This window comes from Rasamsonia emersonii (assembly GCF_000968595.1).
Source record: "Rasamsonia emersonii CBS 393.64 chromosome Unknown ctg1118621759663, whole genome shotgun sequence".
Classification (NCBI taxonomy): Eukaryota; Fungi; Ascomycota; class Eurotiomycetes; order Eurotiales; family Trichocomaceae; genus Rasamsonia; species Rasamsonia emersonii.
The window spans coordinates 1-25756 of NW_013563350.1; the positions used below are offsets into that span (position 1 = coordinate 1).

General features: G+C 52.8%; 9 protein-coding genes across 9 annotated transcripts; 3 read left to right on the forward strand and 6 right to left on the reverse strand.

Moving 5' to 3' along the window:
* Positions 1-167: 167 nt before the first annotated feature.
* T310_0048 (Fatty acid synthase) lies at positions 168-1517 on the reverse strand (the record flags this gene model as incomplete). Its single annotated transcript, XM_013477003.1, has 6 exons — positions 168-267; positions 314-522; positions 706-780; positions 837-851; positions 1182-1235; positions 1287-1517. 6 exons carry the CDS (start codon positions 1515-1517, stop codon positions 168-170), a joined length of 684 nt encoding a protein of 227 aa, XP_013332457.1.
* Positions 1518-2684: 1167 nt separating this feature from the next.
* T310_0049 (Polyketide synthase) lies at positions 2685-3304 on the reverse strand (the record flags this gene model as incomplete). Its single annotated transcript, XM_013477004.1, has 2 exons — positions 2685-2769; positions 2808-3304. The coding sequence occupies 2 exons, from the start codon at positions 3302-3304 to the stop codon at positions 2685-2687; spliced, it is 582 nt and encodes a 193-aa protein (XP_013332458.1).
* A 534-nt stretch (positions 3305-3838) lies between these two features.
* Positions 3839-7387, reverse strand: T310_0050 (NTP binding protein; the record flags this gene model as incomplete). Its single annotated transcript, XM_013477005.1, has 4 exons — positions 3839-3918; positions 4089-4126; positions 4348-4504; positions 4603-7387. The coding sequence occupies 4 exons, from the start codon at positions 7385-7387 to the stop codon at positions 3839-3841; spliced, it is 3060 nt and encodes a 1019-aa protein (XP_013332459.1).
* Positions 7388-7990: 603 nt separating this feature from the next.
* On the reverse strand, positions 7991-9451 carry T310_0051 (uncharacterized protein; the record flags this gene model as incomplete). Its single annotated transcript, XM_013477006.1, has 2 exons — positions 7991-8977; positions 9191-9451. 2 exons carry the CDS (start codon positions 9449-9451, stop codon positions 7991-7993), a joined length of 1248 nt encoding a protein of 415 aa, XP_013332460.1.
* A 321-nt stretch (positions 9452-9772) lies between these two features.
* On the forward strand, positions 9773-10438 carry T310_0052 (V-type proton ATPase subunit F; the record flags this gene model as incomplete). The annotated part of the gene is made up of 5 exons (XM_013477007.1): positions 9773-9796; positions 9862-9896; positions 9963-9996; positions 10105-10242; positions 10298-10438. 5 exons carry the CDS (start codon positions 9773-9775, stop codon positions 10436-10438), a joined length of 372 nt encoding a protein of 123 aa, XP_013332461.1.
* A 533-nt stretch (positions 10439-10971) lies between these two features.
* T310_0053 (Acetyl-CoA C-acyltransferase) lies at positions 10972-12544 on the reverse strand (the record flags this gene model as incomplete). Its single annotated transcript, XM_013477008.1, has 6 exons — positions 10972-11010; positions 11079-11190; positions 11249-11313; positions 11386-12234; positions 12293-12388; positions 12446-12544. 6 exons carry the CDS (start codon positions 12542-12544, stop codon positions 10972-10974), a joined length of 1260 nt encoding a protein of 419 aa, XP_013332462.1.
* Positions 12545-13520: 976 nt separating this feature from the next.
* On the forward strand, positions 13521-18400 carry T310_0054 (Bifunctional fatty acid transporter and acyl-CoA synthetase; the record flags this gene model as incomplete). The annotated part of the gene is made up of 9 exons (XM_013477009.1): positions 13521-13824; positions 13876-14031; positions 14079-15228; positions 15306-15455; positions 15509-15660; positions 15710-15713; positions 15854-16313; positions 16361-17257; positions 17300-18400. The coding sequence occupies 9 exons, from the start codon at positions 13521-13523 to the stop codon at positions 18398-18400; spliced, it is 4374 nt and encodes a 1457-aa protein (XP_013332463.1).
* A 1279-nt stretch (positions 18401-19679) lies between these two features.
* Positions 19680-21968, reverse strand: T310_0055 (Xylan 1,4-beta-xylosidase; the record flags this gene model as incomplete). Its single annotated transcript, XM_013477010.1, has 1 exon — positions 19680-21968. The coding sequence occupies one exon, from the start codon at positions 21966-21968 to the stop codon at positions 19680-19682; it is 2289 nt and encodes a 762-aa protein (XP_013332464.1).
* Positions 21969-23434: 1466 nt separating this feature from the next.
* Positions 23435-25354, forward strand: T310_0056 (Autophagy protein (Atg22); the record flags this gene model as incomplete). Its single annotated transcript, XM_013477011.1, has 6 exons — positions 23435-23613; positions 23671-23705; positions 23758-24513; positions 24573-24697; positions 24772-24933; positions 24995-25354. 6 exons carry the CDS (start codon positions 23435-23437, stop codon positions 25352-25354), a joined length of 1617 nt encoding a protein of 538 aa, XP_013332465.1.
* Between the last annotated feature and the right edge of the window lie 402 nt (positions 25355-25756).

Below are 25756 nucleotides of genomic sequence, written 5' to 3' on the forward strand. Positions count from 1 at the left end.
AACCAGGTGGTAATGATCTTGCCTAAGCCTCCTAACCCTCTGGTGAGCAGATAAGAGGTGTCGCTGTTCAAGCGCAGTTTTGTGGCATAGGGCACACTGGGGAGAACAGACTGGTTTTCTGGCATCTAAATGACGGCCTTGCCAATATGATCTCTGTTCTGGACATGTTAGAAACCATCTTGAATATTAGAGGCATCAAAGATGGCAGTCGGCCGGAGAGGTTGAATATCTCCTCTTGCACATAGTTCAATGCATTTCTTCAGGATTCTACCCATGTTTTTGTCAGCACAATCAAGTCATATGATAATAGTACCTTCTGGCCCGCTCGGGCCTCTTCTGAGCAAGGTGGGTCATATCAACACAGCAATAAGACCGGCTTAGCAAGAAATTATTTATCTGTAGCTTGCCAAAGTCTGAAATGTCCTTCTTCCCCAGCTTGACCATCTTGCCGAACTTAGCAACATAGTTCCAGGAGGCATGAAAGAGCTCGCCAGAGAGCGAGTTCAAGACAATGTCCATGCCCTAGCCTTCTGTCTCTTGCATCAGATCCGCCACAAAGCTGTCATTTCGGGAGTTGAAGATGTGGCTATAGGGGATGTTGAAGGTCTCCATGAGGTATTTGACCTTTTCTTTGTTTCTGACAGTAGCAAATATCTGCTCTTTGTCTTAGAATTTTGTCTCTCTCAAGTCAAGGTATATATATACCTCTGTACTGATCATCTTGCAGATTCGAATTATAGCATGACTAACTCCTCTGGTAGCCAAGTGAATAAGAACAGACTGTTTATTTGTTGTTAGGATAAGGAAAGATAGAATACCCTAGATAAATAACTCACCTGGCCTTTCTCTAGCTGTCCAATGTTAATCAGGGATTTGATTACCATGGTATAGTAGATCAGCATCATAGCTATGTCCTCAAAGCTCAGTTTATCAGGAATTCTCTCTATAAGAGCTGATAGAATGGGCAATGATCTTTAGGCATGCTGTTGGGGGCATAGCCGGGACACAATCACCAACAGACATATTTTGAACATTTGCTCTGACATGTCAAACAATTCCAGAAATCTCCAGACCAAGTGGGACACCATCTGGCCCAGCTTTAAGAACACCCATTATATAGAGCACATCATAACAAGAACAGATCAGCGGGGAGGACTTTTACTAAAATAAAGAGAACTTACCTTCAAATTCAAACCAATCACATGAGCGTCAATTTCAACCTCATTATCCACTACCTGCAGAGGACAAGGCTTATGGACCCATCAGAGGGATTCCAATAGGCCGACTTTCTCAATCTCAAGAGTCTTGACATGATCTCTATCTTCAACACTGGACCATTCCCACAATTCCTTTTCAACTAAAAACAGATGACATTGGCCAATCTTGACCACTCTATTGTCAACAATATACTCCTTATTGGGACTGAGGAGCTCATTATCTTCTAACTTGAGGATCTTCTTGAAGACCTTAAGGACCAGGCTCGAGAACTGTGCCTCATTTTCTCGAATTTCCAGCATATAGAATGGAATTGGCAACTCGGCACGGATTAACCTTAATGACTCTGATGGCTTGCGCTGAGCAAGGGTCCTGGTATTTGACCTGGGCTGGCCTTGTCAACCAGAGGATTAGTGCATTGGTTTAGTGATTATACAGGACCTGTTGGAATACAGCAAATGGTTCCTCTGTGATGCTCTTAAAGAAGTAGCTCTCCAAGTCCGGGAGGGATATAATCTCCTGACCTGCCAGCGGAAGCTCGCTGAGATAACAGACAGACAGAGAGATACCTCGCGCCTTTAAATCATTGATGAAATGCTGACTGATTCCGTGATCTTTTCTGTCAGTAGGGGTCTTTGCAACACAATTGCAGCACAGTAGTAGTATGGTGGTTCTACATTACGGAGAGCAGCATTGACACTACTCAAGCCGGCTCTCTTTAGTTCGTTGTCCCATTGATCCACGGATAGATATGGCTTATATGGCCGGCCATCTTTGCCTAGCCACTATCTAGAGAAATTGCGAAAAATGTAGTTCAGGGTCCTTACAACTGCGCAGAGCTCTGTCAGGACCAGGTATCCACCAGGTTGCAGTAACGGTTAGAGATTTCTAAGCGTCTCATTTAAGCAAGGGGTGGCATGGATGACATTGGGAGCGAGAATAACGTCGTAGTAATCCACCCCGAATCCTTGATCAAAGGGTGATTGAGAGATATCAAAGACCCGATAGTCCATACTGGGAGCATAGGAGAATCGTTCCTTGGCCTGGGGGAAGAATCCGGCAGAGATATCAGTGAAGGTATAGACAGAATAACTAGGATGACCATCTGGGTTGACGAGCTCTTATAGAATCATCTCTGTTGTGCCTCCAGTTCCAGCGCTAACTTCCAAGACTCTCATTGTCGGTCTCGAATGGCACAGAAGACAGAAGAAGTCACTTTTGTTGAAGCTGACCATGTTATAGATCTCAGTTAGGATATTGTCCTGCATCAAGATGTCAAGAGTATCCCCTTCTCTGGTAAAGATCTTCTTGCAGTTGTCAAAGATGCACTTCATTCTGATCACCATGGCTCCCTTGGCTGACATGGTCAAGAGCTTCTCATAGAGCTCTTGGATCATCTTGTGCCAGTTAGTGGATGACATTTCACTAGATCCTGAGTGGCCTTCTCCAGCAGAGGATATGTACCTTCTTCAGTGTGCCAAGTCTCCATTTTTAGCCAGTCTTGGAACTTGGCAAAATGCGGCTGGCAGGGCTAGAGACCTTCCAATCTTTTGACTGTTTCCAGCATGCAGAAGAGCATCATCTCTTCCTACATTCGGGTCTCCTCTTCAATTGATGGCGGCCCCTTGAACAAGGTCGCATGGTCCACCATGTCAAAATCAGGAAGCCATTCGAGACACGCAGCCGCATGGGCCTCCGCCTTAGAAGCCTTACTGCCATCCATCGGGGTCAGTTTGAGGCCATGGAGACGAAGTGCTAGCTTCCCATCCGCCATGCAGTCCACGGAAAGGTTGTCCAACCCTTTGCTCCATGCAACAGCGTCCATCTCTAATGCGCTTTGAGAGATTGCAAGATCCTTGATTGTGGTGGGAATGCAGAGGTCTCTAAAGTTTCTCCTAATCCCCTTAGCCAATGTGACCAGGAGCAGATGCAAGCACGTATTAATACATGCCAGATGAAAGAGGAATGCCGCATTTTGATGCAAAGGAGGATTGACAATCTTTGCTGCAGCCAAATTGTCCATTGTAGAGGAGACAATGTTTGAGAGGCCTTGGAATTCAGGGCCATAGACAATTCCAATATCAGCCATTGCTTGATACCATCTTAATGCAGTAATCTGGCATGGGAGTTTCTGGTTGGTCAATCAAGTAGGTGACAGCTCTTCTGCAGAGGCTTTCACCTGGCCCTTGCAGTTTTTGATCCAGGTAGACCCTATTCTTGGTACACCTCCATTTACAGAGCACCACATGCCTTCTGATGCCCCTGCAGAAGCACGAGTCTCATCCGCTTCATCGCCCAGAGTCTCGAGGGTTCTTTATATCTGGCCCTGTCGATATATTCCTGTGCTTTGGTTTGAAAGACTAAAGTTGAACCAGCCCTACTCTAGTTGCGCGACTGTCGCACGGTGATCACCCCACTCACCCGTGATCGGGTGAGCTCAGGGCGGCGATGCTCACCTACTAACTAAAACGAGAAGGGCAGTCGACCGGGTGCTCGTAGATTTTTGCTCAGTAGGTTTATTTCATATCTTGCCAGCAGGTAGGTACTGTACAGTACGTGTAGGCCATACCAGAACAGATACTGTACTAAAGACATCCTTTACTCTCATCTATGTATATTACGATTAATAATAGGTACGGGTAAAGTCAGGCTCAATTGAATAGTAAGCTGTTATTGGAACCTTTGTCTGTTCTTGCTGTTTGTCTTGATATAGTATAGCAGGTCTAATATATTATTTATTTATTTTAACTCTTCTCGTACATTAGGGATAATCCTTAGGAGACAATTAATACACTGATATATCGATAGAAGAAGACTTTCATTCTATCTACCTACGAATATCATATCAATCGCCCAACCTGATACCTACTTACAGTCCAGTTCAATCGATGACTGCGTCGACAACTCCTTCCTAGAAATAACAAATGTAACAATCAACTCTAACTTAGGCGAGCAACGCTCCGCCCAACCGGCCAAACACCCAGCCAAACGGCCTCGAAAACCATACAATCCAACTGGCCACAAACACGACGTAACCCGCCGCTCGCCCAACGATCATCACGACAAACCCCAAAACAACAAAATAAACGCCCGCCTGCCCGACGTCCCGCATCAGCAGTGTCAGCTCCTCACTGTTCGGCTCCGGCCACGACCCCGTCCGTCGATACGCCAGCCATGTCTCGCAGAGCCGAGATGACACCCGCAAGCAGTGGCCGGCCATTTCGAACAGCTTCTCCGAAACCGCCAAGAGGTGATGGAATATCCGACTGCGTCGGGCGAGCCCATGCAGCTGGACGAAGGATAAAAGTACAATGTGGAACAGAAGAGAACAGTTCTGCACATTCAGGCTGCTGCCGCTGCCATTTGAAACCGCATCTTCGCCTTCACCTTTGCCCAGGCCATCTTTGTGCTCGTCGCTGTTTTCCGGAGTTTGGCCCTCAGATCTAGGATCAGACGAAGAAGCTTTCGATTCTGCGCTCTTTCTAGCCTCGGTCTTCCTCTCTGCTTTCTCCGCTTTCTTTTCTTCTGCCGCTTTCTCCCCAGTTCTTTTCTGATCTGCCCTCTCTTCCGCAGCCTTTTTCGCCGCCGCCTTCTTCGCCTGCGCTTCACGGTACGCAGCTTGAGCTTCGGCCAATTTCTCCGCCGCTATCATGCGTTCTTTCAGCCGATCCGCAGCCGACTTAGGCGGAGTCTTTTGATTAGCACCTTTCTCAGCTTCTGCCTTCTTGTATGCAGCCTGAGCTTCGGCCAGTCGTTCCGCTCTCTTTCGAGACTCTACAAGCCTCTCCGCCGCTTTCTTGGCTTCCGTCCTCTTTTCCGCCGGTTTGGCTACGTCGGGCTGCGTTGCTGCCCTCTTGACTTCGACACGAATAGAGTGAGTTCTGCTGTTTTCAGGCCTTCCGGAGCCAGTGACATTCTCCCGGCTTTTCTGTGGACCCTGATCCGCTTGAGACGGGCCATCACTGGCGGGAACTCCTGCCATCTGCTGAAAAATTTGTAGGCCGTCCAGCTCTGCCACGCTTGGTGCTTTGCTGCTTCGATCACGGAAAATGTTCCGTGCTCTTTCTTCAGCTGGGGAGACGATATCTTGGATCATAGGCCCTTTAGTGGCGGGCATGTCTTTAAAGACATCACGCGTATCTAGCTTCAGATGACCGCTATTCTTTGGAGCGGGGCCGGCGCGACTCTCAGTCATTATCGTGAATTCCTTGCCTTGAGGACTCCCTTGTTTGGCTTGCGTCGCTGACGCAGCTGCCAGATGGGCGTACCTAGCTGTAGGCGAGCTGGTTCCGGGCCCCTGACGGACGCTATTTCCATGGTGTATAGGATATTCTGAGGCTGGTGTGGTCTTGGGAGGACCCATGAACTGTGGATTCGGTCTTCCGGGAGAAACGTGCGTCCCAAACTTGGTGGCAGGAGGGGATTGCCTCTGGTTTTGGCGAAGCCGAGAAGGCTCTGTCATACTTTTTGAGATGGACGGCGGCACCATCACACGCGTTACGGTAGGAGTGACAATGAACACATCATCGTCATCCTTCCGGTTGGCCTGTTCCACCTGATTCTCCTTTCCCGTGGCCGTGGGCTTAGGAATTCTGTTCGGGGGGCTCACTGACGGCTGGTTGGTTATCGTCCCTGCGCGCTGAGCGAGAGACGCCTGCACATTGGACTTTTGGGGCGCGCTGGCAGTTCGCTGATTTGAACTCAGCGGCGGCCTCGTACACTGAGATGGTAGGTCTTCTTCTGATACCACGGCCTTTTCAAACGCCGACAGCCTGTTCAGGTGGACACCCTGCTTCCTTTCCCCCTCTTTCTTCGATGTTGGGGTCCACGGAAATAGGGAATATTGGCAGTCGTCCTCCACGTTCGGAAATAGGAGAATTTCGTCCGGATTCTTCGCGTAGGGCCGGTCTATCTCTATACATCCCACGAAACCCTCATCTCCGATACTGTCATAGAAGTCCTTTTGCTTCTGATGGGAGCCCTCCTGAATCGGACTTACCAGATCTTGTCCGACTTCATCTGGGCTAAAATATTGACCAACACCCGACGGCGGCGAGGCTGGATTCTTCCGCATCGTTTGGTCTGCAGCGTCAGGAGTGCCGGCACGGTGATTGGGTCCCGAACCAATTTCATGCATCTTCTCTCTTTCGAGTCTCACTCTCTCGATATTCTCTTGATATTCTTTGATTTGTTCCGGCGTCATGGTCGGAGGATTAGGCTCTTTTGCGGATGGCATGTTGACAACGAACTTGTCCTCCCAATCGTCCGACAGCATATCAGGCACGGACACTTGCGAAGATTGCTCTTTAGGGCAGCAATTCTTTGTACCGGACGGCCGCGACTTTTCAGATGACGACGGACTAACATTGACACAGATCCACTGGTCGCCTTGCATCTTCCACCTTTGACGGCATGCCTGATGTGGTACGTTGTCCTCCTGAGAGCTCTCTGTGTGATTGCTGGGGCTTACCACACCTGTTCTCGGGTTGGCACCTCGCATGGTGATTTTGTCCTCGCTGTTGACCGTGAACAGACGTGGTTCCTTAGATTTATCCTGTGGTGTGACAGTCCCTAGAAACCATTTGGGCCTGCGACGTTCTCCTTCACCCGAGTCGTGTCTCCCGCTCATCGCATGGGCCGCCGCCGCAGCAATTTTCCGTTCCAGTCGGTGCCGAAGCTCTCGCCAATCTCTCTCATGAGCCTTCTTGGCCGGTTCGACATGAATCTTCTCGCATGTACTCGCGGTATCCATCTTGGAATCAGCATTGGTCACATGTCCCGGACTGGTCTGGGTCGCTGCGACTGTCTCTCCTGCATTGCTGACAAGGCTCCCTGTAGAAATTGCTCCTGACATCAGATATTCCGAGTCTTGCTGATAACCCTGGTCTTTGGCGTTCGGCGAGGACATGAGAAAGGAGAGATTGTCATCCGCGACTAGTCCGTCTTCTGCTGGCTTCCTGAGCTGTTGTTGACCTGGATCACACACTCTGTGTCCAAAGACAACTCCCGCTCTGGCCCATGCTGAACGCAGCGACAATCTTCCTGCTCTCCCCTGGCGGTCTCTCCTGGAGATGTCAGTTCGTCGTCGTTGTTGGCATGACGGTTTGACAGCAGACTGAGGGGTATCGAAAGAGGATGGAGAGCGAGGAAGGGAAGATAAGAGGGCAGCCATTCGTTAAAATTTATCTACTCGATGAGACGCATGTCAATTAAGAATATGGGGTCTTGGTATGCAACGCGGACGCTGGTTGGGTTGCTGGGCTCGAGGAATGCGGTCCCCGCGTGAAGTGTGACGTGTGGAATGCCAGCCTCACAATTTCCATATCCAAGAATTTGGGACTTAAATCGAGACAATAACGTAATACACTTGTAGCAAGAACAAAGATTACTGTCTCTGAAATGGAAGGGGCCATCGGGGCATCGCAGTTGCCCGGTGTCGAACAACGGTTATGGAATTGCATCGCCCGGGAGAAATATCGCAATTCATCGTATGTCATTATGGATACTGTTGAAATAAGCATCTCAGACATCACATGAGCAGAAACGAGGCAACTGATAAATCTATCATAGCCGCCCAGTCATGGTTTACCTAAAGTATGGACACCAAACCCATCCCCTAAGTGTCAAATCCAAAACTCCACATCCATGTAATAGTGACAATAACAGTTGCGAGGTCCAATGCACTGTGGCGGTCGTCATGAAAATATACAATGTTAAGGCCTTCGACAAGCATGATTACACTGGGTTCTGCTTCCAAGAATACAGGGATTTCTGGCTAGAATCGTCCACTGTCACGGCGGTTGTCGCGCACGTCAGCGGACAGATTGTTCCATCTCTGTGCCACTGCCGCAGGGCTCACTCCTCCTGGAACACTACTCCTTTTCAAAGGACTCGACTGTCTCTTGACAGGGCTAGAAATCCTGTCACGGAAGTTAAAGTCTCCCGTGTGTTGATTTCGGGAGTCAAAGTTCACTGACGCCGATTTTCTTAACGGCGAATTGGCGTGCGAATAGACACCAAGACTGCCGCCATCTCCTGAACCGGTCGTAGGCGGCCTGAACTGGGGTTGTCGAATGGATCCCGGAGCTTGGACAAGGGGTGAGGAATCACGCAGATGACTAGGGGTTTGAGTCCCGGATTGCTGCGCTGGTCCTGGGGACGGCATAAAAAACGATTGCCGCCGTGTGGGGGAAAAGATCGGCTTGGACGCGGAGTCAGGGTCGACATGGCCGATGTAATTGGGATTGGGACTCGTCTTGAAACCGCGGTTGATGACATGCGTAGGGGTGTGGAGCTCAACCTCGTTGTACTTCATGTCAGAACCGGGGTGATGAGCGTGTTCTTCGGAGAATTGGACCCCTACATCCCGCATGAGCGGATGCATGCGGGGTTGAACAAATTTCGTATCGTATTCGTGCAGCACCTCCTTGTGCACCAGAGTGTTGTCTTTGGCTTGACGAGCGAACGAGGAGGACAGAAAGGACATCTGAACGGTCAGGAGAGTCACCAGAACGATGGTTGTGACTACTGTTACACTGGGTCGAGGATCAGACGGCAGGATCGGGAGAAATAGCCAGTAGATGAGGATGTGGCCGGGGCTGAACGAGCAGAACAGACGCAGTGATAGCGGGAAGGGATCCCACACAGCGATTTCCCAGACATCGCGTTGGGGATCCGGATGCCTCCGCGATTCCGCAGTCTCGCCCGACAGGACGTTAGAGAGGTATCGTAGTGGAGAGGAGGACATTGGAGGCGAGGCAACCTGCACACGCTGAGCAGAAGGCGTTGAGGGGGGCTTGTCGATGGAGGCTTCAAACAAGCGGTAACGCCGCTTCCGCCAGAAGGTATAGAAGGCATTCAACGCCGAGAGCAAAGTGAGAAAATGGACGACAAAGGAAGCCTATTCATTTACCGAAAGAAACCATCGTTAGCGAACTCGCGCCATTTAAAAAAAAATGACAATGCTGCCACATACAAACCAGTTTACCCACGACACCCCGCCGCTGTCGTCGCCGAAAATATCATCTTCCGCACGACTGACTCTCCTCCCGCTGTTCGCTCGCGCAATCAGAAAGACGACATTGAGGCCGATGCCCAGAGGCACAGCCCAGTCCTTCTCGAGCTGATCCCAGTCGCTCGAGTCGATTTCTTCGGACACCCAGAGGAGGAAATCCAAGGGATTCAGGTAGGCCTTGATGCGCTCGAAGAGCGGTTGGCGGCGCACGAGTCGGGGCATGGTGAAAAACGCGTCGCCAGGCCTGACGTGAGCATCAATTCTGTCCTTCGTTCACCGCGCCATGGGGAAGACGAAGCTTGTCTGGCCCACCTGCAAAAAGCGGGAAGGACGTGAAGCTCTACGAAGACGGAGATGCGAGGTAAACAATGATCGGCGCTTACATAAGCCGCTGTCCGATGACGCTTAGGTTCGCTATGTCGACGACAGCGTACCTCCGCTGTCGATATACGGCCAGGGACTCGTTGGCGGAGGACAGCCAGGAGGAGGTCTGCGCTTTGAGAATTGACTTCTTTTTTTTGTCTTGTCTTCATCCTCCTCACAATGGCCGCTCCGGCCACCTTCAAGGTGCGTTTGTCGAACGAATTCGTCTACACCTTCCCCGCAGCGGCAATCGACTGACGTATTGACAGGACCGGCAATTCCTCGCCGTCATCGGTGATGAGGAGTAAGGATCTTTTCGTTTGCATGTGAGATTCAGCGGGACATGTGGTGACTTGCTTCGTATATATAGTTCTGTGACGGGTCTCCTGCTTGCGGGGATTGGCGTGAGTTCTTCCCCGCGATGGCATTGCACCAGCCATCAGCTTCTTCTTCGCCGTGCCCACTGTCTTGATATTAATATCGATCGCTAATTCTTTTTTCTCTCCATCCAGCACGTAACGGACCCCCCAGACTCGCAGCGCAACTTCCTCGTCGTGGACTCCAAGACGGAGACGTCGACCATCGAGAAGGCCTTTCACAACTTCACGCGAGAGAGGAAGGATATCGGCGTGCTATTAATCAACCAGCATGTACGAATCCCCCCTTACTTTGGACGTGCGAGGTGTAGCTGAGATTCATCAACAGATCGCGGAGCGCATCCGGCCCACGGTAGACTCGTTCACTGAAGCCTTTCCCGCCGTGCTGGAAATCCCGAGCAAGGACCACCCTTACGACCCGGAGAAGGACAGCGTATTACGCCGGGTACGGAAGTTGTTTGGCGAGTAGACTCGTCAGGGACGTTTGAATCGTTTACTGGTTTCTTGCGTTCATTCATTTATTCATTCATCGTGGGTTGGGACTTTTATTAGAGAACATGGGCAATTCTGTTTCCTTTTTTTTATTTTCTTTTTTAAAGGCTGTCAGGTATCTGGAAAATATCGAAAATTCGACTGGTGACAATGTGTCCGTCCACTTGACTATTTTCACTAAAGCAGGCGAGGTGATATATACCCAGAATTCTCCATACTCCATACTAGGAGCAAATAGCAAAGAAAAGCAAGAGAAGCTAAACGGTCTGGTCTTGTCTTATCTTGTCTCTAACTAGCCTTTCTCAGAAGGACGACTGTTACCGGTAATAGACGAAAGAAAGAAAGAAGCTCAAAATAAACGAACAAGTAATTAGATACTACTACATATATAGACTATATGTAGAACGGAGTAATAACTCGTATAGAGTGCTCCGTGAGGGTAGAAGATAAAGAAATCATTCCTACCTATCCACTCTCAAACGAATTCATTCTATCCAGACGGAATTGAATTTAATGCTCCGACACAAAAATCCCTGCCATGCCCATGCCCTAGTACAAGTTTCCAGTCAGAAGGGTTTCTGTCAAAGACCAGACAGGAAGGAAAGACGTCAACTTACCGTCCCTACACACATCGATGTCACGGCAATCCGCTTGTTCTGTCTCCGCAGCTCGGCCAGCGCAGTGACGACCTGTCGCGTTCCTGTGCAGCCGAGGGGATGGCCAATGGCGCTGGACAGAGTGGTTAGTTTCTGCTTAAGAAGATGATGATGATGAAGGCTGCGCTTACATGGCTCCTCCTCGCGGATTAACCTTGGATTCGTCCAGGCCTAATTTCTGGACGCAGTAGACGCCCTTATAACCAAGTCAGTTAGAGCGTTTCTTCTTGTCGACAAGAATATCTGGCTAGGAGAGAAGGGTCCGCACCATCGACGCAAACGCCTCGTTAATCTCGAAGATATCCACCTCCTCCTTGGTCAGCCCCGTCTTGGCCAGAATCTTGGGAATGGCAATCGACGGCCCAATGCCCATGATGCGCGGCTCCAGCCCAACCACCGTCGCGCCCCCGAACTTGCCCAGGATCGGCTGCCCCAGCTCCAGCGCGCGCGACCGCTTCATCAGCACCACCGCCGCCGCGCCGTCCGTGATCTGGCTCGCGTTGCCGCCCGTTGTCGACGAAGGCGGCCACTGCGGGAACGCCGGGCGGATCTTGCTCAGCGACTCGACCGTCGTGCCGTACCGGATGCCGTCGTCCCGGTCGACGACGATGTCCTTCACTTCGCCCGTCTTGGGGTCCTTGACTTTGGTGCGCACGGGCACGATCTCCTCGTCGAACCAGCCCGCCTTCTGCGCGCGCTCCGCCTTCTGAAAGCTGCGGGCGGCGAACTCGTCGTGCGCGCGGCGCGAGATGTTGAACTGCGCCGCCACGTTCTCCGACGTCTGGCCCATGGGCTGCAGGTTCTGCGACGCGAGCGGGTGCGCCAGGATCTGTTGCGAGAAGGCCGGCGCGCCGTTGTCGGCGTTGGTGCTCATGCTCTCGGCGCCGACGGCGATGCCGATGTCGATCGATCCGGCGATGATCTGGTTGGCGATCTGCTGGATGGCCAGCAGGCCCGACGAGCAGAACCGGTTGGCCACCGAGGCGGCCGTGGTCTCGGGGAAGCCGGCGGCCAGCACGGCGGAACGGGCGACGTAGGCGGCGGAAGGATGCAGCACGTTGCCCAGACAGACGTCCTCGACGAGGTTGGGGTCGAGGTGTGATTTTTCGCGGACGGTCTGCGCAGTCAGCAACACACTCACACAAAAAAAAACTACGTCTCTGTTGTGTTGTTACCGTCAACAGCGAAATCAACAGATCGTCCAGCTGGGTGTCTTTCAAGCCTCCTTTCTTTGCCTTGGTGAGAGGCGTTCTCACGGCGAGGGTGATGACCTAGATGTCTCAGTATGCGAAAAGCTGAAGTATTCCTGATATCCCTGCTATACTCACCACATCGTCAGGATTCTTTGCAAGCAGTCGCTGCTTGGCCGGCGAGACACCGGACAAGTGTCCAGCGATGGACGAGAGGCGTTGCTGTGCAGAGGACATTGTGAAGATTTTTCCTCCAGGTCGTCCTGGATTTGATCTCTGAATTGAATTGTCGAGTTGTAGTAGTGTACACCAGTCAAGCTGTATCCCACAATCGAACCTGGTGATATCAGTTAGCAAGAAGCAGAATAAATAGAATCCAATGAATTTGTCTTACCAGATGATTGATGAGTAGATGAATTTAATACGCCGTAACCTGCGCGTCTAACAACGAGTGTCGATGATCAGTAATCAATAATAAATCAACAATAACAATCAATCCAGAAACAAGCTCTAGCAGCAATCGCAATAATATTAACTGGAGTGACGTGCAGGCCTCGGTCTGTCAGTCGGTAGTCGGTCTAGTGCAGCCGACGCCAAATGCCGTCACGACGCGGTACGATACCGTCACACGGAGACCTCGGCAGTCATCCAAGGTGGAAATAGGCATAGAAAATAGACAGCAAGCCCCACAAGACTGGGGAGACAGACTGTGGGGAGCGGATAAGAAGCAGCTTCAGCAGGGAATATTATTCGTCCAGGCTAGGAATATCCAGGCTGAATTGGCTGTAGCTTGTCACTGGCCACGCCAATCTGCGGGGGCGGATATCAGCATGCGGAATGCAGAGCGGATGGTAGCAGAACAATAAAACAATAAAATTATTATACCAGACAGATAGAATTGTCCGATGTCAGATATCGAGGAGGAGAAGAGAGGAGAATATTGAAACTATGACGTGTCGAGAGAGACTGATGCTGTCGATAGTCAATAGTCGATAGCTGTCTCAGTGGGGCTGTAAATACGATACGGTAATCCAGACGTCGGCAAGCTTATCCCGGGGGATTGCCGTTGGCCACTGCTTTTATACTCCAGATATTATCTGACATACAACACTCTCACCTATCTGATTGATCACTTAGAGTGATCTATGCTAGGAGAGACACCAAACGCAGACAATTGATATATATCCTAGCACGACAGTCCATAGAACTCGACATGGACATCCTCTCGCGCGCTGCGAGCCGTGCTGCCAGCGCAGGCCCGTCCATCGCGCTGGGATCGGCCCTGTCCCTGGCCGCAGCCGCCTATCTCAATGCCCGATTGTGCATCTCCAGCGACTTGCGGACTCTGCGAGATGAGCGCTTCTTTGGCCGGAAACTTCGCCAGCGCCTCGCCGAGCTGGACGACACGTGCACGCTGTACCGCATGCTGGAGCGCGTGATTGAGGTGGACGGCAAGGGTGATGCAGATGCACTGTGGTTTGAGAACAGGACGTGGACATATGCGCAATTGAAGGACGGTGAGTCTCGACAGGTAGTATACAGGACAGCACAGATACTGACGCTGACAGTCGTCGACCGCCTTGCTGCCCTCCTCCACCAGCGAGGCATCCGAACTGGCGATTTCGTCGCCGTCTTCACCACCAACTCCCCCGAGATGGTCGTCTGCATCTACGCCCTGGCCAAGCTGGGCGCCGTGGCAGCGCTCATAAACACCAATCTGCGAGGTATGTGTCCGTCTCGAGGGGGAAGAGCACCTGCTGACATCTCGCAGACGACACCTTCAAACACTGTCTCACCGTGTCCACCGCCAAACTCATAATCTCCACTCCCGATCTGGCGGAATTCGTCCGCTCAGATCTGCCTCATCTGACCTTCAACCTGTCCTCCTTCAACGACTTGCCCCAATCACCTTCCATAGAACTCATCAACGAGGACAGCCTCCGCCAGGTCTCGCCCTCCACCGTCTCCCCAGCCAAGCGGAGCCCGCCTGACCTGGCCGTCCTGATCTACACGTCCGGGACAACGGGCAACCCCAAGGCGTGCGCGATCCGCAACATGCAGCTGGTCGTGACGTCGACGCCCGTGCGGCAGGACGCCGAGAACCCATCGCGGTATTTCCCGCTGCGCATCTACTCTGCGCTGCCGCTGTTCCACGGCACGGCGCTCTTCGGCGGGCTGTGCTACAGCGTCGGCACGGGGGCGACGCTCTGCCTGCGACGCAAGTTCTCCGCCTCGCGCTTCTGGCAGGACGTGCACGCCTCGCGCGCCACCCGCGTGCTCTACATCGGCGAGCTGTGCCGGTACCTGCTGGCGACACCGCCGTCGCCGTACGACCGGGGGCACGCCTGCATCGTGGCCTACGGCAACGGCCTGCGCGGCGAGATCTGGGACCGCTTCCGCGAGCGGTTCGGCGTGCCCGAGATCCGCGAGATCTACCGATCGACCGAGGGCGTGGCGCGGTATGACAACTTCTTCAGCGGCGCCTGGGGCACGGGGTGCGTCGGGTTCGTGGGCCCGTTGCGCCAGCTGGTCGAGGACGACACGTTCATCGTGAAGTACGACCCAGACAAGGAGATGCCCTACCGGGACCCGAAGACAGGGTTCTGCGTGAAAGCGCGCGCAGGCGAGGAAGGCGAGGTAATCGGCCGCGTCCGCAACCGGGACATGCTGACAGAATACCTCAACAACCCCGACGCAACAGAGAAGAAGCTCCTGCGCGACGTCTTCCAGAAGGGCGACCTCTTCCAGCGCATGGGCGACCTGCTGGTTCGCGACAAAGACGGCTGGGTACGCTTCCAGGACCGCGTCGGCGACACCTTTCGCTGGAAGGGCGAGAATGTCAGCGCGGGCGAGGTCCGCGATCACATCTGTCGGATTCCGAACGTGCAGGATGCGGTGGTGTATGGTGTGAAATTAAAGGGGTAAGCAGACATCCCCTAGTTAACATATACCTGGGATTTTTTTTTAATTTTCTTGCTAACGCATTTTTGTTTTCCAGCTACGACGGCCAAGCCGGCGCAGCAGGCATCACGCTCGAGCGCTGGACACCCGACACCGAAACAGAATTCATGAGCAAGCTCTACTCAGCACTGAAAGCGAAAGGCGTACCGTCCTATGCGCTTCCTAGGCTGGTGCGCATCACCAAGCGGTACGCACCTCCACCACCATATTACGAACTAACCAATCTGACGATTGTTGCAGCGTTGCCACCGGCGTCACCTTCAAACAGGCAAAGAATGAGCTCGCCAAGAGAGGCTGGGATCCGGCTGTTGATTGGGATGGTGACTCGCTGTATTGGCTGAATGGGACCAGATATGAGAGGCTTAGTCCTGAGAGTTGGAGGGGGATTGAGAGTGGGAAGGCGAAGCTGTAGCTAGAAGACTAGCTAATAGTTATATATAGCTTGGTAGGTTCATGTACAGTAGTACTATTGTTAAGCAGATTAATTCATTGCGAGTATCGTGCTCAGCATACATGCAATATATCCTCATAACTATTCATTCTCCACATTCGAATGATTGATAGATCAGAAATGCCCACTCGCAGGAATCTCCTTCAACGTACACGCCTTGCCATCACACCCCGCATACGACACCGTATTCCCCCACCAGTTGAGCTGCACCTGATGATACTCCACCGCAAAGAAGATGACGATCGCCGCGATCGCGATCCCCGCCATGAACGACGACGTCAGCACGTACGCGTATTTCTGCCACCACCGCGTGTACCGGTGCTTGATGTAGTAGTTGAACGCGAATCCCACCAGCACTGTCGGCCACACGTACGATATGTTGTACGGGCAGTAGTACAGCACGCCGTTCAGCAACAGCGGGACGTGGATGTATCGCACCCACGAGCCCGGGAACCGCTTGGTGAGGAGGTAAAATGGAATCGGGAGGAGGGCACCCACCAGAAACCCCCATTCGAGAGGGTGGTAGATGCCGGTGTCGCCGTATATCCTCCTTGGTCCGATGGCGCCCCAGATCACCGACGCGGTGAAGAATTCGTGCGTGCCTGAGGTTATCGTGAGTCAATTTGTTTCAAGATAGCAAGGGGATACCTACTCGGGCAGGTGAAATTGGACGCCTGATCCGCCGTGCAGACATTTTCGATATTCGACATTTGCCACGCATTCACCCCAACAGACACCAAAGCGCCCACGATGGTGGAGACCGTCTGGGCCCAAAACAACGTGCGCGGCGGAATCTTCATATAGTGGCCCAGTTTCAGATCCGCCACAAACTGAATCGACTGCGCGCATGCGATGTATCCGTACGACTTGAAGATCATGTTGGCCACGGGCTTGTTCGGGATCGCATACCCGCCGATGAACTCGGCCAGGACGTTATTGGTGATTTGGGTGTTCGTAATGGCGAGGATCATGCCGATGGGGATCTGCAGCACCAGACAGATCAACACCCCGATGACGATGCCCCAGATCGGCATGCCGGTGTCGTAGACACTGACGGCGACGCATCCAAGAATGAACGAAATCCCCAGGACGGCGAGATACCACCATTCCGGGACCTCATTGTAGGCCTTCATGAGTCGGTTGTGGACATCGTTGTATTCGTCCCGCGCGCTTCGCCATCGCAATGCTGCCCTCACGCCGTTGATGATCTCCCTTCGATGATAGAGGACCGCATGCACCACCGTCGCCAGGTAGACGGCAAAAAAAGCGGCATACAAGACGGCATACGCGGCGGACAGGTAGGCCGGGCTGTACGCTTCGTACGCCTCGACATTCAACGTGAAATCGGAGTTGAGGATCCGGCTGACATTATAGTTATTTCCGGTATTGTCAAACACATCATAGCTGTTGATGGGGAAGTACGCCGTATTCCACACGTTGGCAAAGTACACGGGTACAATGACGCAGAAGCCCACGAGGAGCATGCCGAAAAAGTTGTTCACGAGAGCAAAGAACGGGGTGATGATGGGATCGAAGCAGTATGACAGGGTGTTCCAGTCAAACGTGGTCCACGGATTCAGGCCCATGCCGGCGATGCTGCCGGTGATGATGGCGAGCTTGACGTTGGTCGGCGAGATCCAGGTGATCCAGTTGAAGTACGCCAGGGCCTGGAAGATATAGTCCGGGAACCAGAAGTAGATGAACATGCCGACGAAGCAGTAGAAGAAGAAGCGGAAGCGGGAAATGGTCCACCCGTGGACCCGGTCAAAGCGATTGTCGTTGTGCAGCGCTTTGTTGAGAGCAATGCTGGCCAGGTTCTTGGGCCAGATCATCGCCGGGGGATACACCAGAAACCGGCGTACGATTCCGGCGCAGCCATAACCGATGAGCTGGGTCGAAATGGCGAGCAGGATCTGGAAGCCGGCGCTATCGGCCAGCCTCTTGATGCCGTAGAACATGTCGAGTTTGAGCGACTGGAAGATGTAGGTCACATACGCGGTCCCGTTGAGGCCGCCATAGGAGACGTTGGACATGATGGTGATGAGCATGTGCTCTTTCTGGTTGAACGGGCCTGGATTCAGGCTGAATCGGTGTCCGAAGATGGACACGCTCTTGGTTGGGAGTGCCCACTCCAGGAATTTCCCGCATGGATAGGAGAGCAGCTGGGCGACGACGGAATAGATCACGATGCCCGGTTGCCGCAGCGAGAAGAACTGATCCAGGCCCGTGCCGATGATGGCGAACAGGATGCCCAGGGTCCATGCCCGGAACGTGTTCACAGGCAGGGACGGGTCGTCGGTGTTGTCGACGACGGCCCTCACTTCGGGATAGGGCGAGTCGTTCAGCAGCAGCTCGCGTTGCGCCTGGATCTCAGCGAAGATGGCCTGCAGGCGGGATGCATCGATGCTCGCTGGATCCTCGCGCAGGATGGCGCGTGCTCGATCGAGAATGTCGGCGGGGAAGTTGAGATCAAACTCGTGGTCCTTGACCGCCTGCTGCAGCGTCGCCAGGAGCTCGCCCAGATCCGACTCGGCGATGTCGACGACCTTGCGGCCGTTCTTCTCGACGTCGGACGGCGGGCTGTCAAGCACGGTCTCGGGGTGCTTCTCCATCGCGGGCATGGCCTCCTGCTTCAGGAGCTGCGAGCGGGGATGCCATGCATTCTTATGCGACTAACATGATAGCGAGGATGCCACGACAGCAGATAAGAATGTCGAAGAAGATAAGATGGCACCATCGCTTGCCCGGATTGTGCCAGGCGTGTGCACGATGCCTCCTTCCTGTTCGGGCAAGAACGTTGTTCTGGAGGCAGATAACGATTGGTTCCGCAGGAGGAAGGAGCGACGGGTGAATTCCTGCCGCTCTGATTGGTTGGCCTTTACTCTGTTCTAGATTGGATAATATTCGCCTATGCGGAGAGATAGTAAGTAATAGTATATTATTATAGGCACTTAGTATGGAATATAATAATTATCTCCCATACAGGCTGTGACGGCGCGGCTCAGAAGTCTGGTCAGGTGACTCGCGATCACGTGATAGTTCCGAATTAGGAAAGGGCCGGGTCGCTCTCGCTTCGATGCATCACATCCCCTCGCCCACAGTCCTGGTTCCAATTTTCTTCTCTTCTTCCTTCCTCAGCTTCGAATTCTTGTAATTAGGGCTACCAAACATGAATTTACTTCGTTTTTGACTGAGCCGTCACACAGGCAGGCGCTGGTCTAAATTACTGTTGTATGACCGCTGTATTATAGTAACTAATTTATTACTGCAACCTTCTTGCTATGCAGTTTTAACAATCACTAGATTTAACACAGCATGAGTATAGATACCTTACATATCAGGATATAGATACAACGTCAGGAGAGATATAGTAATAGCATAATAGTTACAGATCTGCCACAAAGAAGGGGGAAAAAAAAGATTTTCCAGACCTAAGGATCAAACTTGAATTTCTTAGAAATTCCTACTTTTTATAAGGGAACTACTTTATTTTTTTTTATGTATTTGGGTATGTTACTAAGAAAGCTAAGTCTTAGATTACTACCTCTAGGCTAGAGTATTTACTCTATTCTACACAAACAACAAAAAGGGTGGTACCGGGTAGGTGTGGTTATAACATAGTACTTATTATATATAGATTATATGACCTTAATACTATCATTATTACTATCGCTACTTTTTATGCTATATCTCTAGTGACGCATATCTATATCTTGATATTATATCTCTCCAGATACTATATTAGTATTGATACAATATCACTAGTATAAAAAGTCATATTTCTTAATATAAATACAATATTCCAACATAACTAAGCAAATTCACTGTGTTTTACCCTATCGAGTTTGACGCTGTCGAGTCACTGTCATACAACCAGCACCTCCCGTATGGTATGGACACTACCATTGCATTGCTCTGATCTCATCTGCCTATAACAAGTGATATACACTGTCCTAGCTGTTATGCCGGCGGCTGCGGAAACTCATCCAGAACCGCCGCCTCCCCGGTCACCTCAAACCCTGCAGTTGGATACTGCCCGTTCACATCCACCTCCAGCGTGTACGTCCCCGGATACAGTACCAGATCCCCGCGCTCGTCTGTCCGCGCCACCGATCCCACCGTCACCGCGATGTCGACCGCGCGCGTCTCGCCCGGCTGGATCGCCCGCGCCCGCGTGTAGCCCACCAGCGTCTTGAGCGGATACGGTGCTGGTCCCGCGTTGCGCGTCGAGAGGAAGAGCAGCGCGACGTAGTCTGAGGTCGTCTTGCCCGTGTTTCGGACGTGGATGGTGAAGGTGTCGAACGGAGCCGTGTCGGCAGGCGCATCGGAAGAAGAGGCGTTTTTCACGAGAGAGCCGATCTCGTACGGTCCCAGCTGCGCCTTGCTCCACGTCACGTCAAACGTCGTGTAGTGCAGCCCGAATCCGAACGGGATCACCGCCTTGTCGTACCACCGGTACGTCCGTCCCGGGTTCGTCGCGCTCGGCCGCAGCGTCATGTCCGTCATCGGCACCTCGTCGACGTACTGCGCCGGGTACTGCGTCGTCGGGAGACGGCCTGCCGGCGCTGTCGCTCCCGTCAGGATTTCGAAGATGGCGGCGCCCCCAGCCTGGCTGGGATAGCCCGCCCACAGCAGGGCGTTGACGCCGCTGTCGTTTGCCAGCAGGGACGAGTCGTCCACTTGCCCGCCGCCGAATTGGATGACGACCAGCGGTTTGCCAGTCTGCGCTAGCTCGCTGATCAGCTGCAGCTGGTTGCCCGGCCAGACGATCGTGTCGCGGTCGTGGCCCTCCGCTTCGATCGAGTTGTCGATGCCGCCCGCATAGATGACGACGTCGGACGACTTGGCTGCGGCCACTGCCTCTGCAAAGCCAGTCGTGTTGGTCGCGTTGATAGCCGTGCCATCCGCGTAGTTGACCTTGTATCCCAGCTGCTCTGCTGCCGCGACCACCGTCCAGATGTACGGCGCCACGCCTTGGTAATTGCCCTGCAGCTGGGTCGTCGCGTTGGCGAAGGGCCCGATCACGGCGAGCGTCTGTCCCTCGCGCGACAGCGGCAGGACTTTCTTCTCGTCGTTCTTGAGAAGAACGATCCCCTCCGCCGCCGCCGTGCGGGCCAGCTGCTGCGCGGCCGGCGTGGACACATCACTCCAGCCTATCGACCGGTAGGGCTGGTTCTCCGGCGGATCAAAGTAGCCCAGCTTGACGAGCGACGAGTACAGGCGGATGAGCGCCGTGTCGAGGGTCTGGTTCTGGAAGAGCCCCTGCGTGTAGGCAGCGCCCAGATTGTCGGGATAAGTGGTGCCGCAGTCGAGATCGGTGCCGGCGCCCAGGGCGTCCGCGGCCGCCTGGGGCGCAGTCGACGTGTAGTGATGGTTGGCGTAGATGTTCTGCACGGCATCGCAGTCGGACGTCACCCAGTGGCCGGTCGTGTTCCAGCCCCAGTGGTCGCGCAGGATGTCCTCCAGCAGATACGAGTCGGCGCACGAGGGCACCCCGTTGACGGCGTTGTAGCTGCACATGAGCGCGTCGACTTTGGCGTCGCGGGCGCAGCTCTTGAAGGGCGGCAGGTAGTACTCGGCCAGGTCCTGCGTGGACACGACGGCGTTGAAGCCATAGCGCTCGTTGCCGTGCCAGTCCTCGAGGTCGTAGGCGGCGAAGTGCTTGCAGGTGGCCATGATCTTGGGGTTGGCCGGCCCAATGCCGTTTTGCAGGCCGTCGATGAGGCTGTAGACGTAGCGCTGGATGTGGAATGCGTCTTCGCCGGGCGTCTCCTGCCCGCGACCCCAGCGCGGGTCCTTGAAGGGGTTGATGTTGGGCGTCCAGTAGTCGAGGCCAGCGCGGTTGGCGTTGCTGAAGGCGCGCGCCTCGGTGCTGACCACACTGCCGACCTGCCTGATGAGGTCGTCGTCAAAGGCGGCGCTCATGAGGATGGGCTGGGGGAAGGAGGTTGCGTAGCTGAAGTCGCCGTGCGCGGAGAAGTTGACGCCCGGCGAGATGGCCACGCCGTGCAGGCCTTCGCTCCACCATTGATACGGCGGCAGGCCCAGCCGGGGCACGCCAGGCGATCCATTCTGCGTGTTGTTGATCTTCTCCTCGAGCGTGAAGGCCGCGACGAGCGCAGCAGCACGCGATACGGGGTCCAGCGAGGTATCGCACACGGCGTTGTCCTTCAGCGGAGGCTGGCTGCAGTCGGGGAACGTGGCAGAGACGGCCGTCGCCAGGAGGACGAGACTGACACCCAGAACCATCTTGCAGAGAAAGAAGTGTTCCATGGACGATCTCTCTGACGGTCTGGGGCAGCAGACGCTGAGCTGGGCATCTCCGCCTTAAATATTGACCTCATCCTGCACGTCTCAATCCGTAGCAATTGTCAAGGTTACAGGGAACAAATCCCACCTCGGAATCCGGCAAGATCTGAGACATGATCTATGACATGAGCGCTGCGCTGGCAGTATGTGTGCTCTGCTGAGCATTGAAAGATGCGGGGTACATACATCTTGTCCAGAGGATACTCCGTCCACGATGCAGCTGCATTTAAAAGAAAAAAAAAGATCCATCAACGACATTGCGCCGGTTAAATAGACGTAATTACCCAGCGATTCTGGTTAAAATGTCTTGCTTTGTGGTTGTGCGGGGAAGGACAGAGAAGTTAACCAGGAACAAACAAATGCATCTCCGGGTGAGAGAAGTTTGTCGATCCCCGAAATTTAACACGTGAATTTCCCCGAATCTCTTGTCGACTATTTAGGTGAGTGCATCAATGATTGGTGGGCATTTTTATGCACTGCACTGGAATTATTTATTCGGATTACTATCCTTACGATCATAAGTATTCTTGCAACCTGGTAGATACACTCCACCGGAGGATGGAGAAACATGCTCACGTACTATACTCCTTGTACGGTGCTTATATATAGAATAAATAATAGTACAGATATGCGGATGGACTAGGAATTTATGCTACGTGAAATTGAGTAACTATACTTTAATTATGACTATTTTCTATTTGATCTTCACCTCACCATCAAGATTATTTCTTTTTCTTTCTTTTTTTTTTCCTTCCTGTGGGGTATATTATCTGCGGAGACTGAATGTTGTAATCCAAGGTATAGTAGACATATCTTCACGGCTGACTAACCCTAACCCTAAGATAGCGGCACGAGATTCTCATCAGGACTGATAGCATTTGCGAACAAGAAACACGTCTGTCAGTGTCATGCCCTCTTCAATGGATATGTAAATGCAATGACTCTGGACGGCAGACCGTGGACGCCTTAGCCACCTGCCCAAGCAAGTTCCGCCGGACTGGCGCTAAACACGCAGATCCTGCCACGAGCAGGCTGTCTGCTGCAGTTGCACGAATTATATACAGCCAGCTGCTGCACAGACGGCCCTGTAGGGTGCTGGCTGAGCACTGACAGCCTGCTATCTGCCTGCGCCATCTGAAGTTAATCCCGCGGTCCGAGGGATCAATCAATCATATCGAGTAGTAACTCGTGTCTCCACTACCTAGCGGGGTAAATGAATGAATGAATGTGATAGCGATTGATGATTGATTGATTGAGAGATAAGACTCATTATGCAGGATGGTGCAGATAATGGATTCTTTTTCTTTTCTTTTCATTCCCCTCTTCAGCTCTCTGGTGTGATTATTGTCTTTTGCTTGGAGATACGGAATGCTTTTTAGTAGTAAATAAACAATTCACCATCCATCATGTCAGCCAGCAATCCTGGCCTGCACGCCTTCAGCGCCCATGACGCCACGGTCAAGAACGACCAAACCGTCAGGCTGGATGCGAAGGACATTGAAGACAAGTCCGCTGCTGCTGCCGTGCCTGACCAATTCCACGACAAATACCTGACCTCCAAATGGGAGATCTGGGCTTACTATGCGTGAGTTCTTATCTGCACTGCGCAGGCTCGAGTCACTGAACCATTCTGCCCCCACAGTTACTACATTGGCAACAATGGATTGACTCTATTCAGTGAGTGGAACAGCGCACAGGCAGGCTAATGATACTGATTGATACGCGCCAGACTTCGCCCCGACAGCTTTTCAGAATCTCCTCTCCGAAGCCGCCGGCGACGCCAGCACGCTCGTCTTCGCCGGCCGGTCGCGCTCCATCAACAGTATCGTCCTCCTCTGCAACGGCATCTCCTTCGCCATCCAGATCGTTGTCTTCCTCGTCATCGGCAGTTTCGCTGATTTCGGCCAATGGCGACCCAATATCCTCATCGTGCTCTCCATCGTCGCCTATGCCATCGGCTTCGCCTGGCTGGGCGTCCATACGGCCGACAAGTGGCCTGCAGCCGTGGCCCTGTACATCGTCGGACTGATCGCCTACCAGACGACGCTGACCTTCTGGACGGCAGCGTTCCCGGGGCTGGCGCGCAACACGCCCGAGATGAAGGCCACGGCGGAGCGATACGTCGCGGGGGAGATCTCTCGCGACGAGTACGACGCGGCCGACACGATGAAGCGCAGCCAGCTCTCCAACATGGCCTTCTACGCGCAGTCCGTCGGTGAGATCGTCATCCTGGCCGTCATCGTCGCCATCATGTTCGCCCTCGACGTCAACGCCAGCCAGGAAAACAACAACTGGGGGCTCAGCGTCCTGATTGCCTTCGCCACAGGCATCTGGCTGCTGCTGTCGCTGCCCTGGTTTGTCCTCGAGAAGAGACGGCCGGGGCAGGATCCTGGACGGCGCACCATCGTCATGGCCGGGCTGTGGCAGCTCTATCATGCCATGACCCAGGTGTGGCAGTTAAAACAGAGTCTGATTTATCTGATCGGTTAGTCTGGTGCTCAGAGCGAGAGATGTGAATCGCTAATACCAGCACTGTCACATCAGGCTATTTCCTCCTCGGGGATTCGCTCAACACCACAGTCACGGTCATCGCCACCTTGCAGAACAGTATCGTCGAGTATAACACTCTTCAATTGACCTATCTCTTGATAGTCGGCATTGCAGCGCAGGTAAGACTGAAATGAGTACCCGGAATAAAAAATCTGTTTATTCTTGGGCCTTTACTAACAGCAATTCAAACCAGGCCGCCGGCATCTACGGATTCTGGTTCATCCAGCGCCGCTACCACCTCGGGACGAAGACCATGTTCAACGCCGTCGCCGTTGGGATCATCCTTCTAGACGCCTGGGGGATGATAGGCATTTGGACGCAGCGGTTTGGATTCCACAACGTGTGGGAAGTTTGGGTAGGGCTGTCTCCTCCCCTTCCTCTCTTTCCCTACCTGACTGATGATTGCTTTTTTCCAGCTCTATCAAGCCTTCTATGGCCTCTTCGTCTGCCCCTGGTACAGCTACTCGCAGATCATGATCTCCGAAGTCACGCCCCGCGGCAAGGAGTTTCTCTTCTTCAGTCTGTTCAGCATCATTGGCAAGACCTCCTCGTTCATCGGGCCTGTTGTGTCCAGCGCCATTATCGACGCCGCTTCGTCGTCCACGCACAATAATAATGCTTCCTCCTACCCCTTCTATTTCCTCTTCGCCCTCAGCGTCGTCAGTTTCGCCCTGCTGCTCCTGTTTGTCGATCTGGATAAGAGCCGTCGGGAGCAGGAGAGATTCTTGGAAGATGAGAGGCGGCGGCTGGACGCGAAATTGGCTGCGGTGGAATGAATGATCTGCCGGTTTTTCTTTTTTGGACGCTGTTAATAAGTACTTGGGTGGCGGATTCCGAAATCGTACACCGGCTAGTCGAAGATTTCGTGCAGTATAGATAAAAGTATAGACTCCCGACATAAGAAATGAAAGTCATTCTTAAACACTGCGTCAATATTGTTACAACCTGTCGACTGTGCTGTATTGGATGAATCCAGCACTCAAGTACAGGACATAAGTACAGAAAAAGAATACAACCGCCAATGTGACAGATTCATGATTGGTATCTGTACGATCAACCAGACCAGCCAACTTGCTTTTTGTAAAACAAAACAGAACAAAACAAAACTCCAAACCCATGCGATGATGCCAATGGCGCCGGACAAAAAATGAATGAACATGGACATGAAGACTGACTCC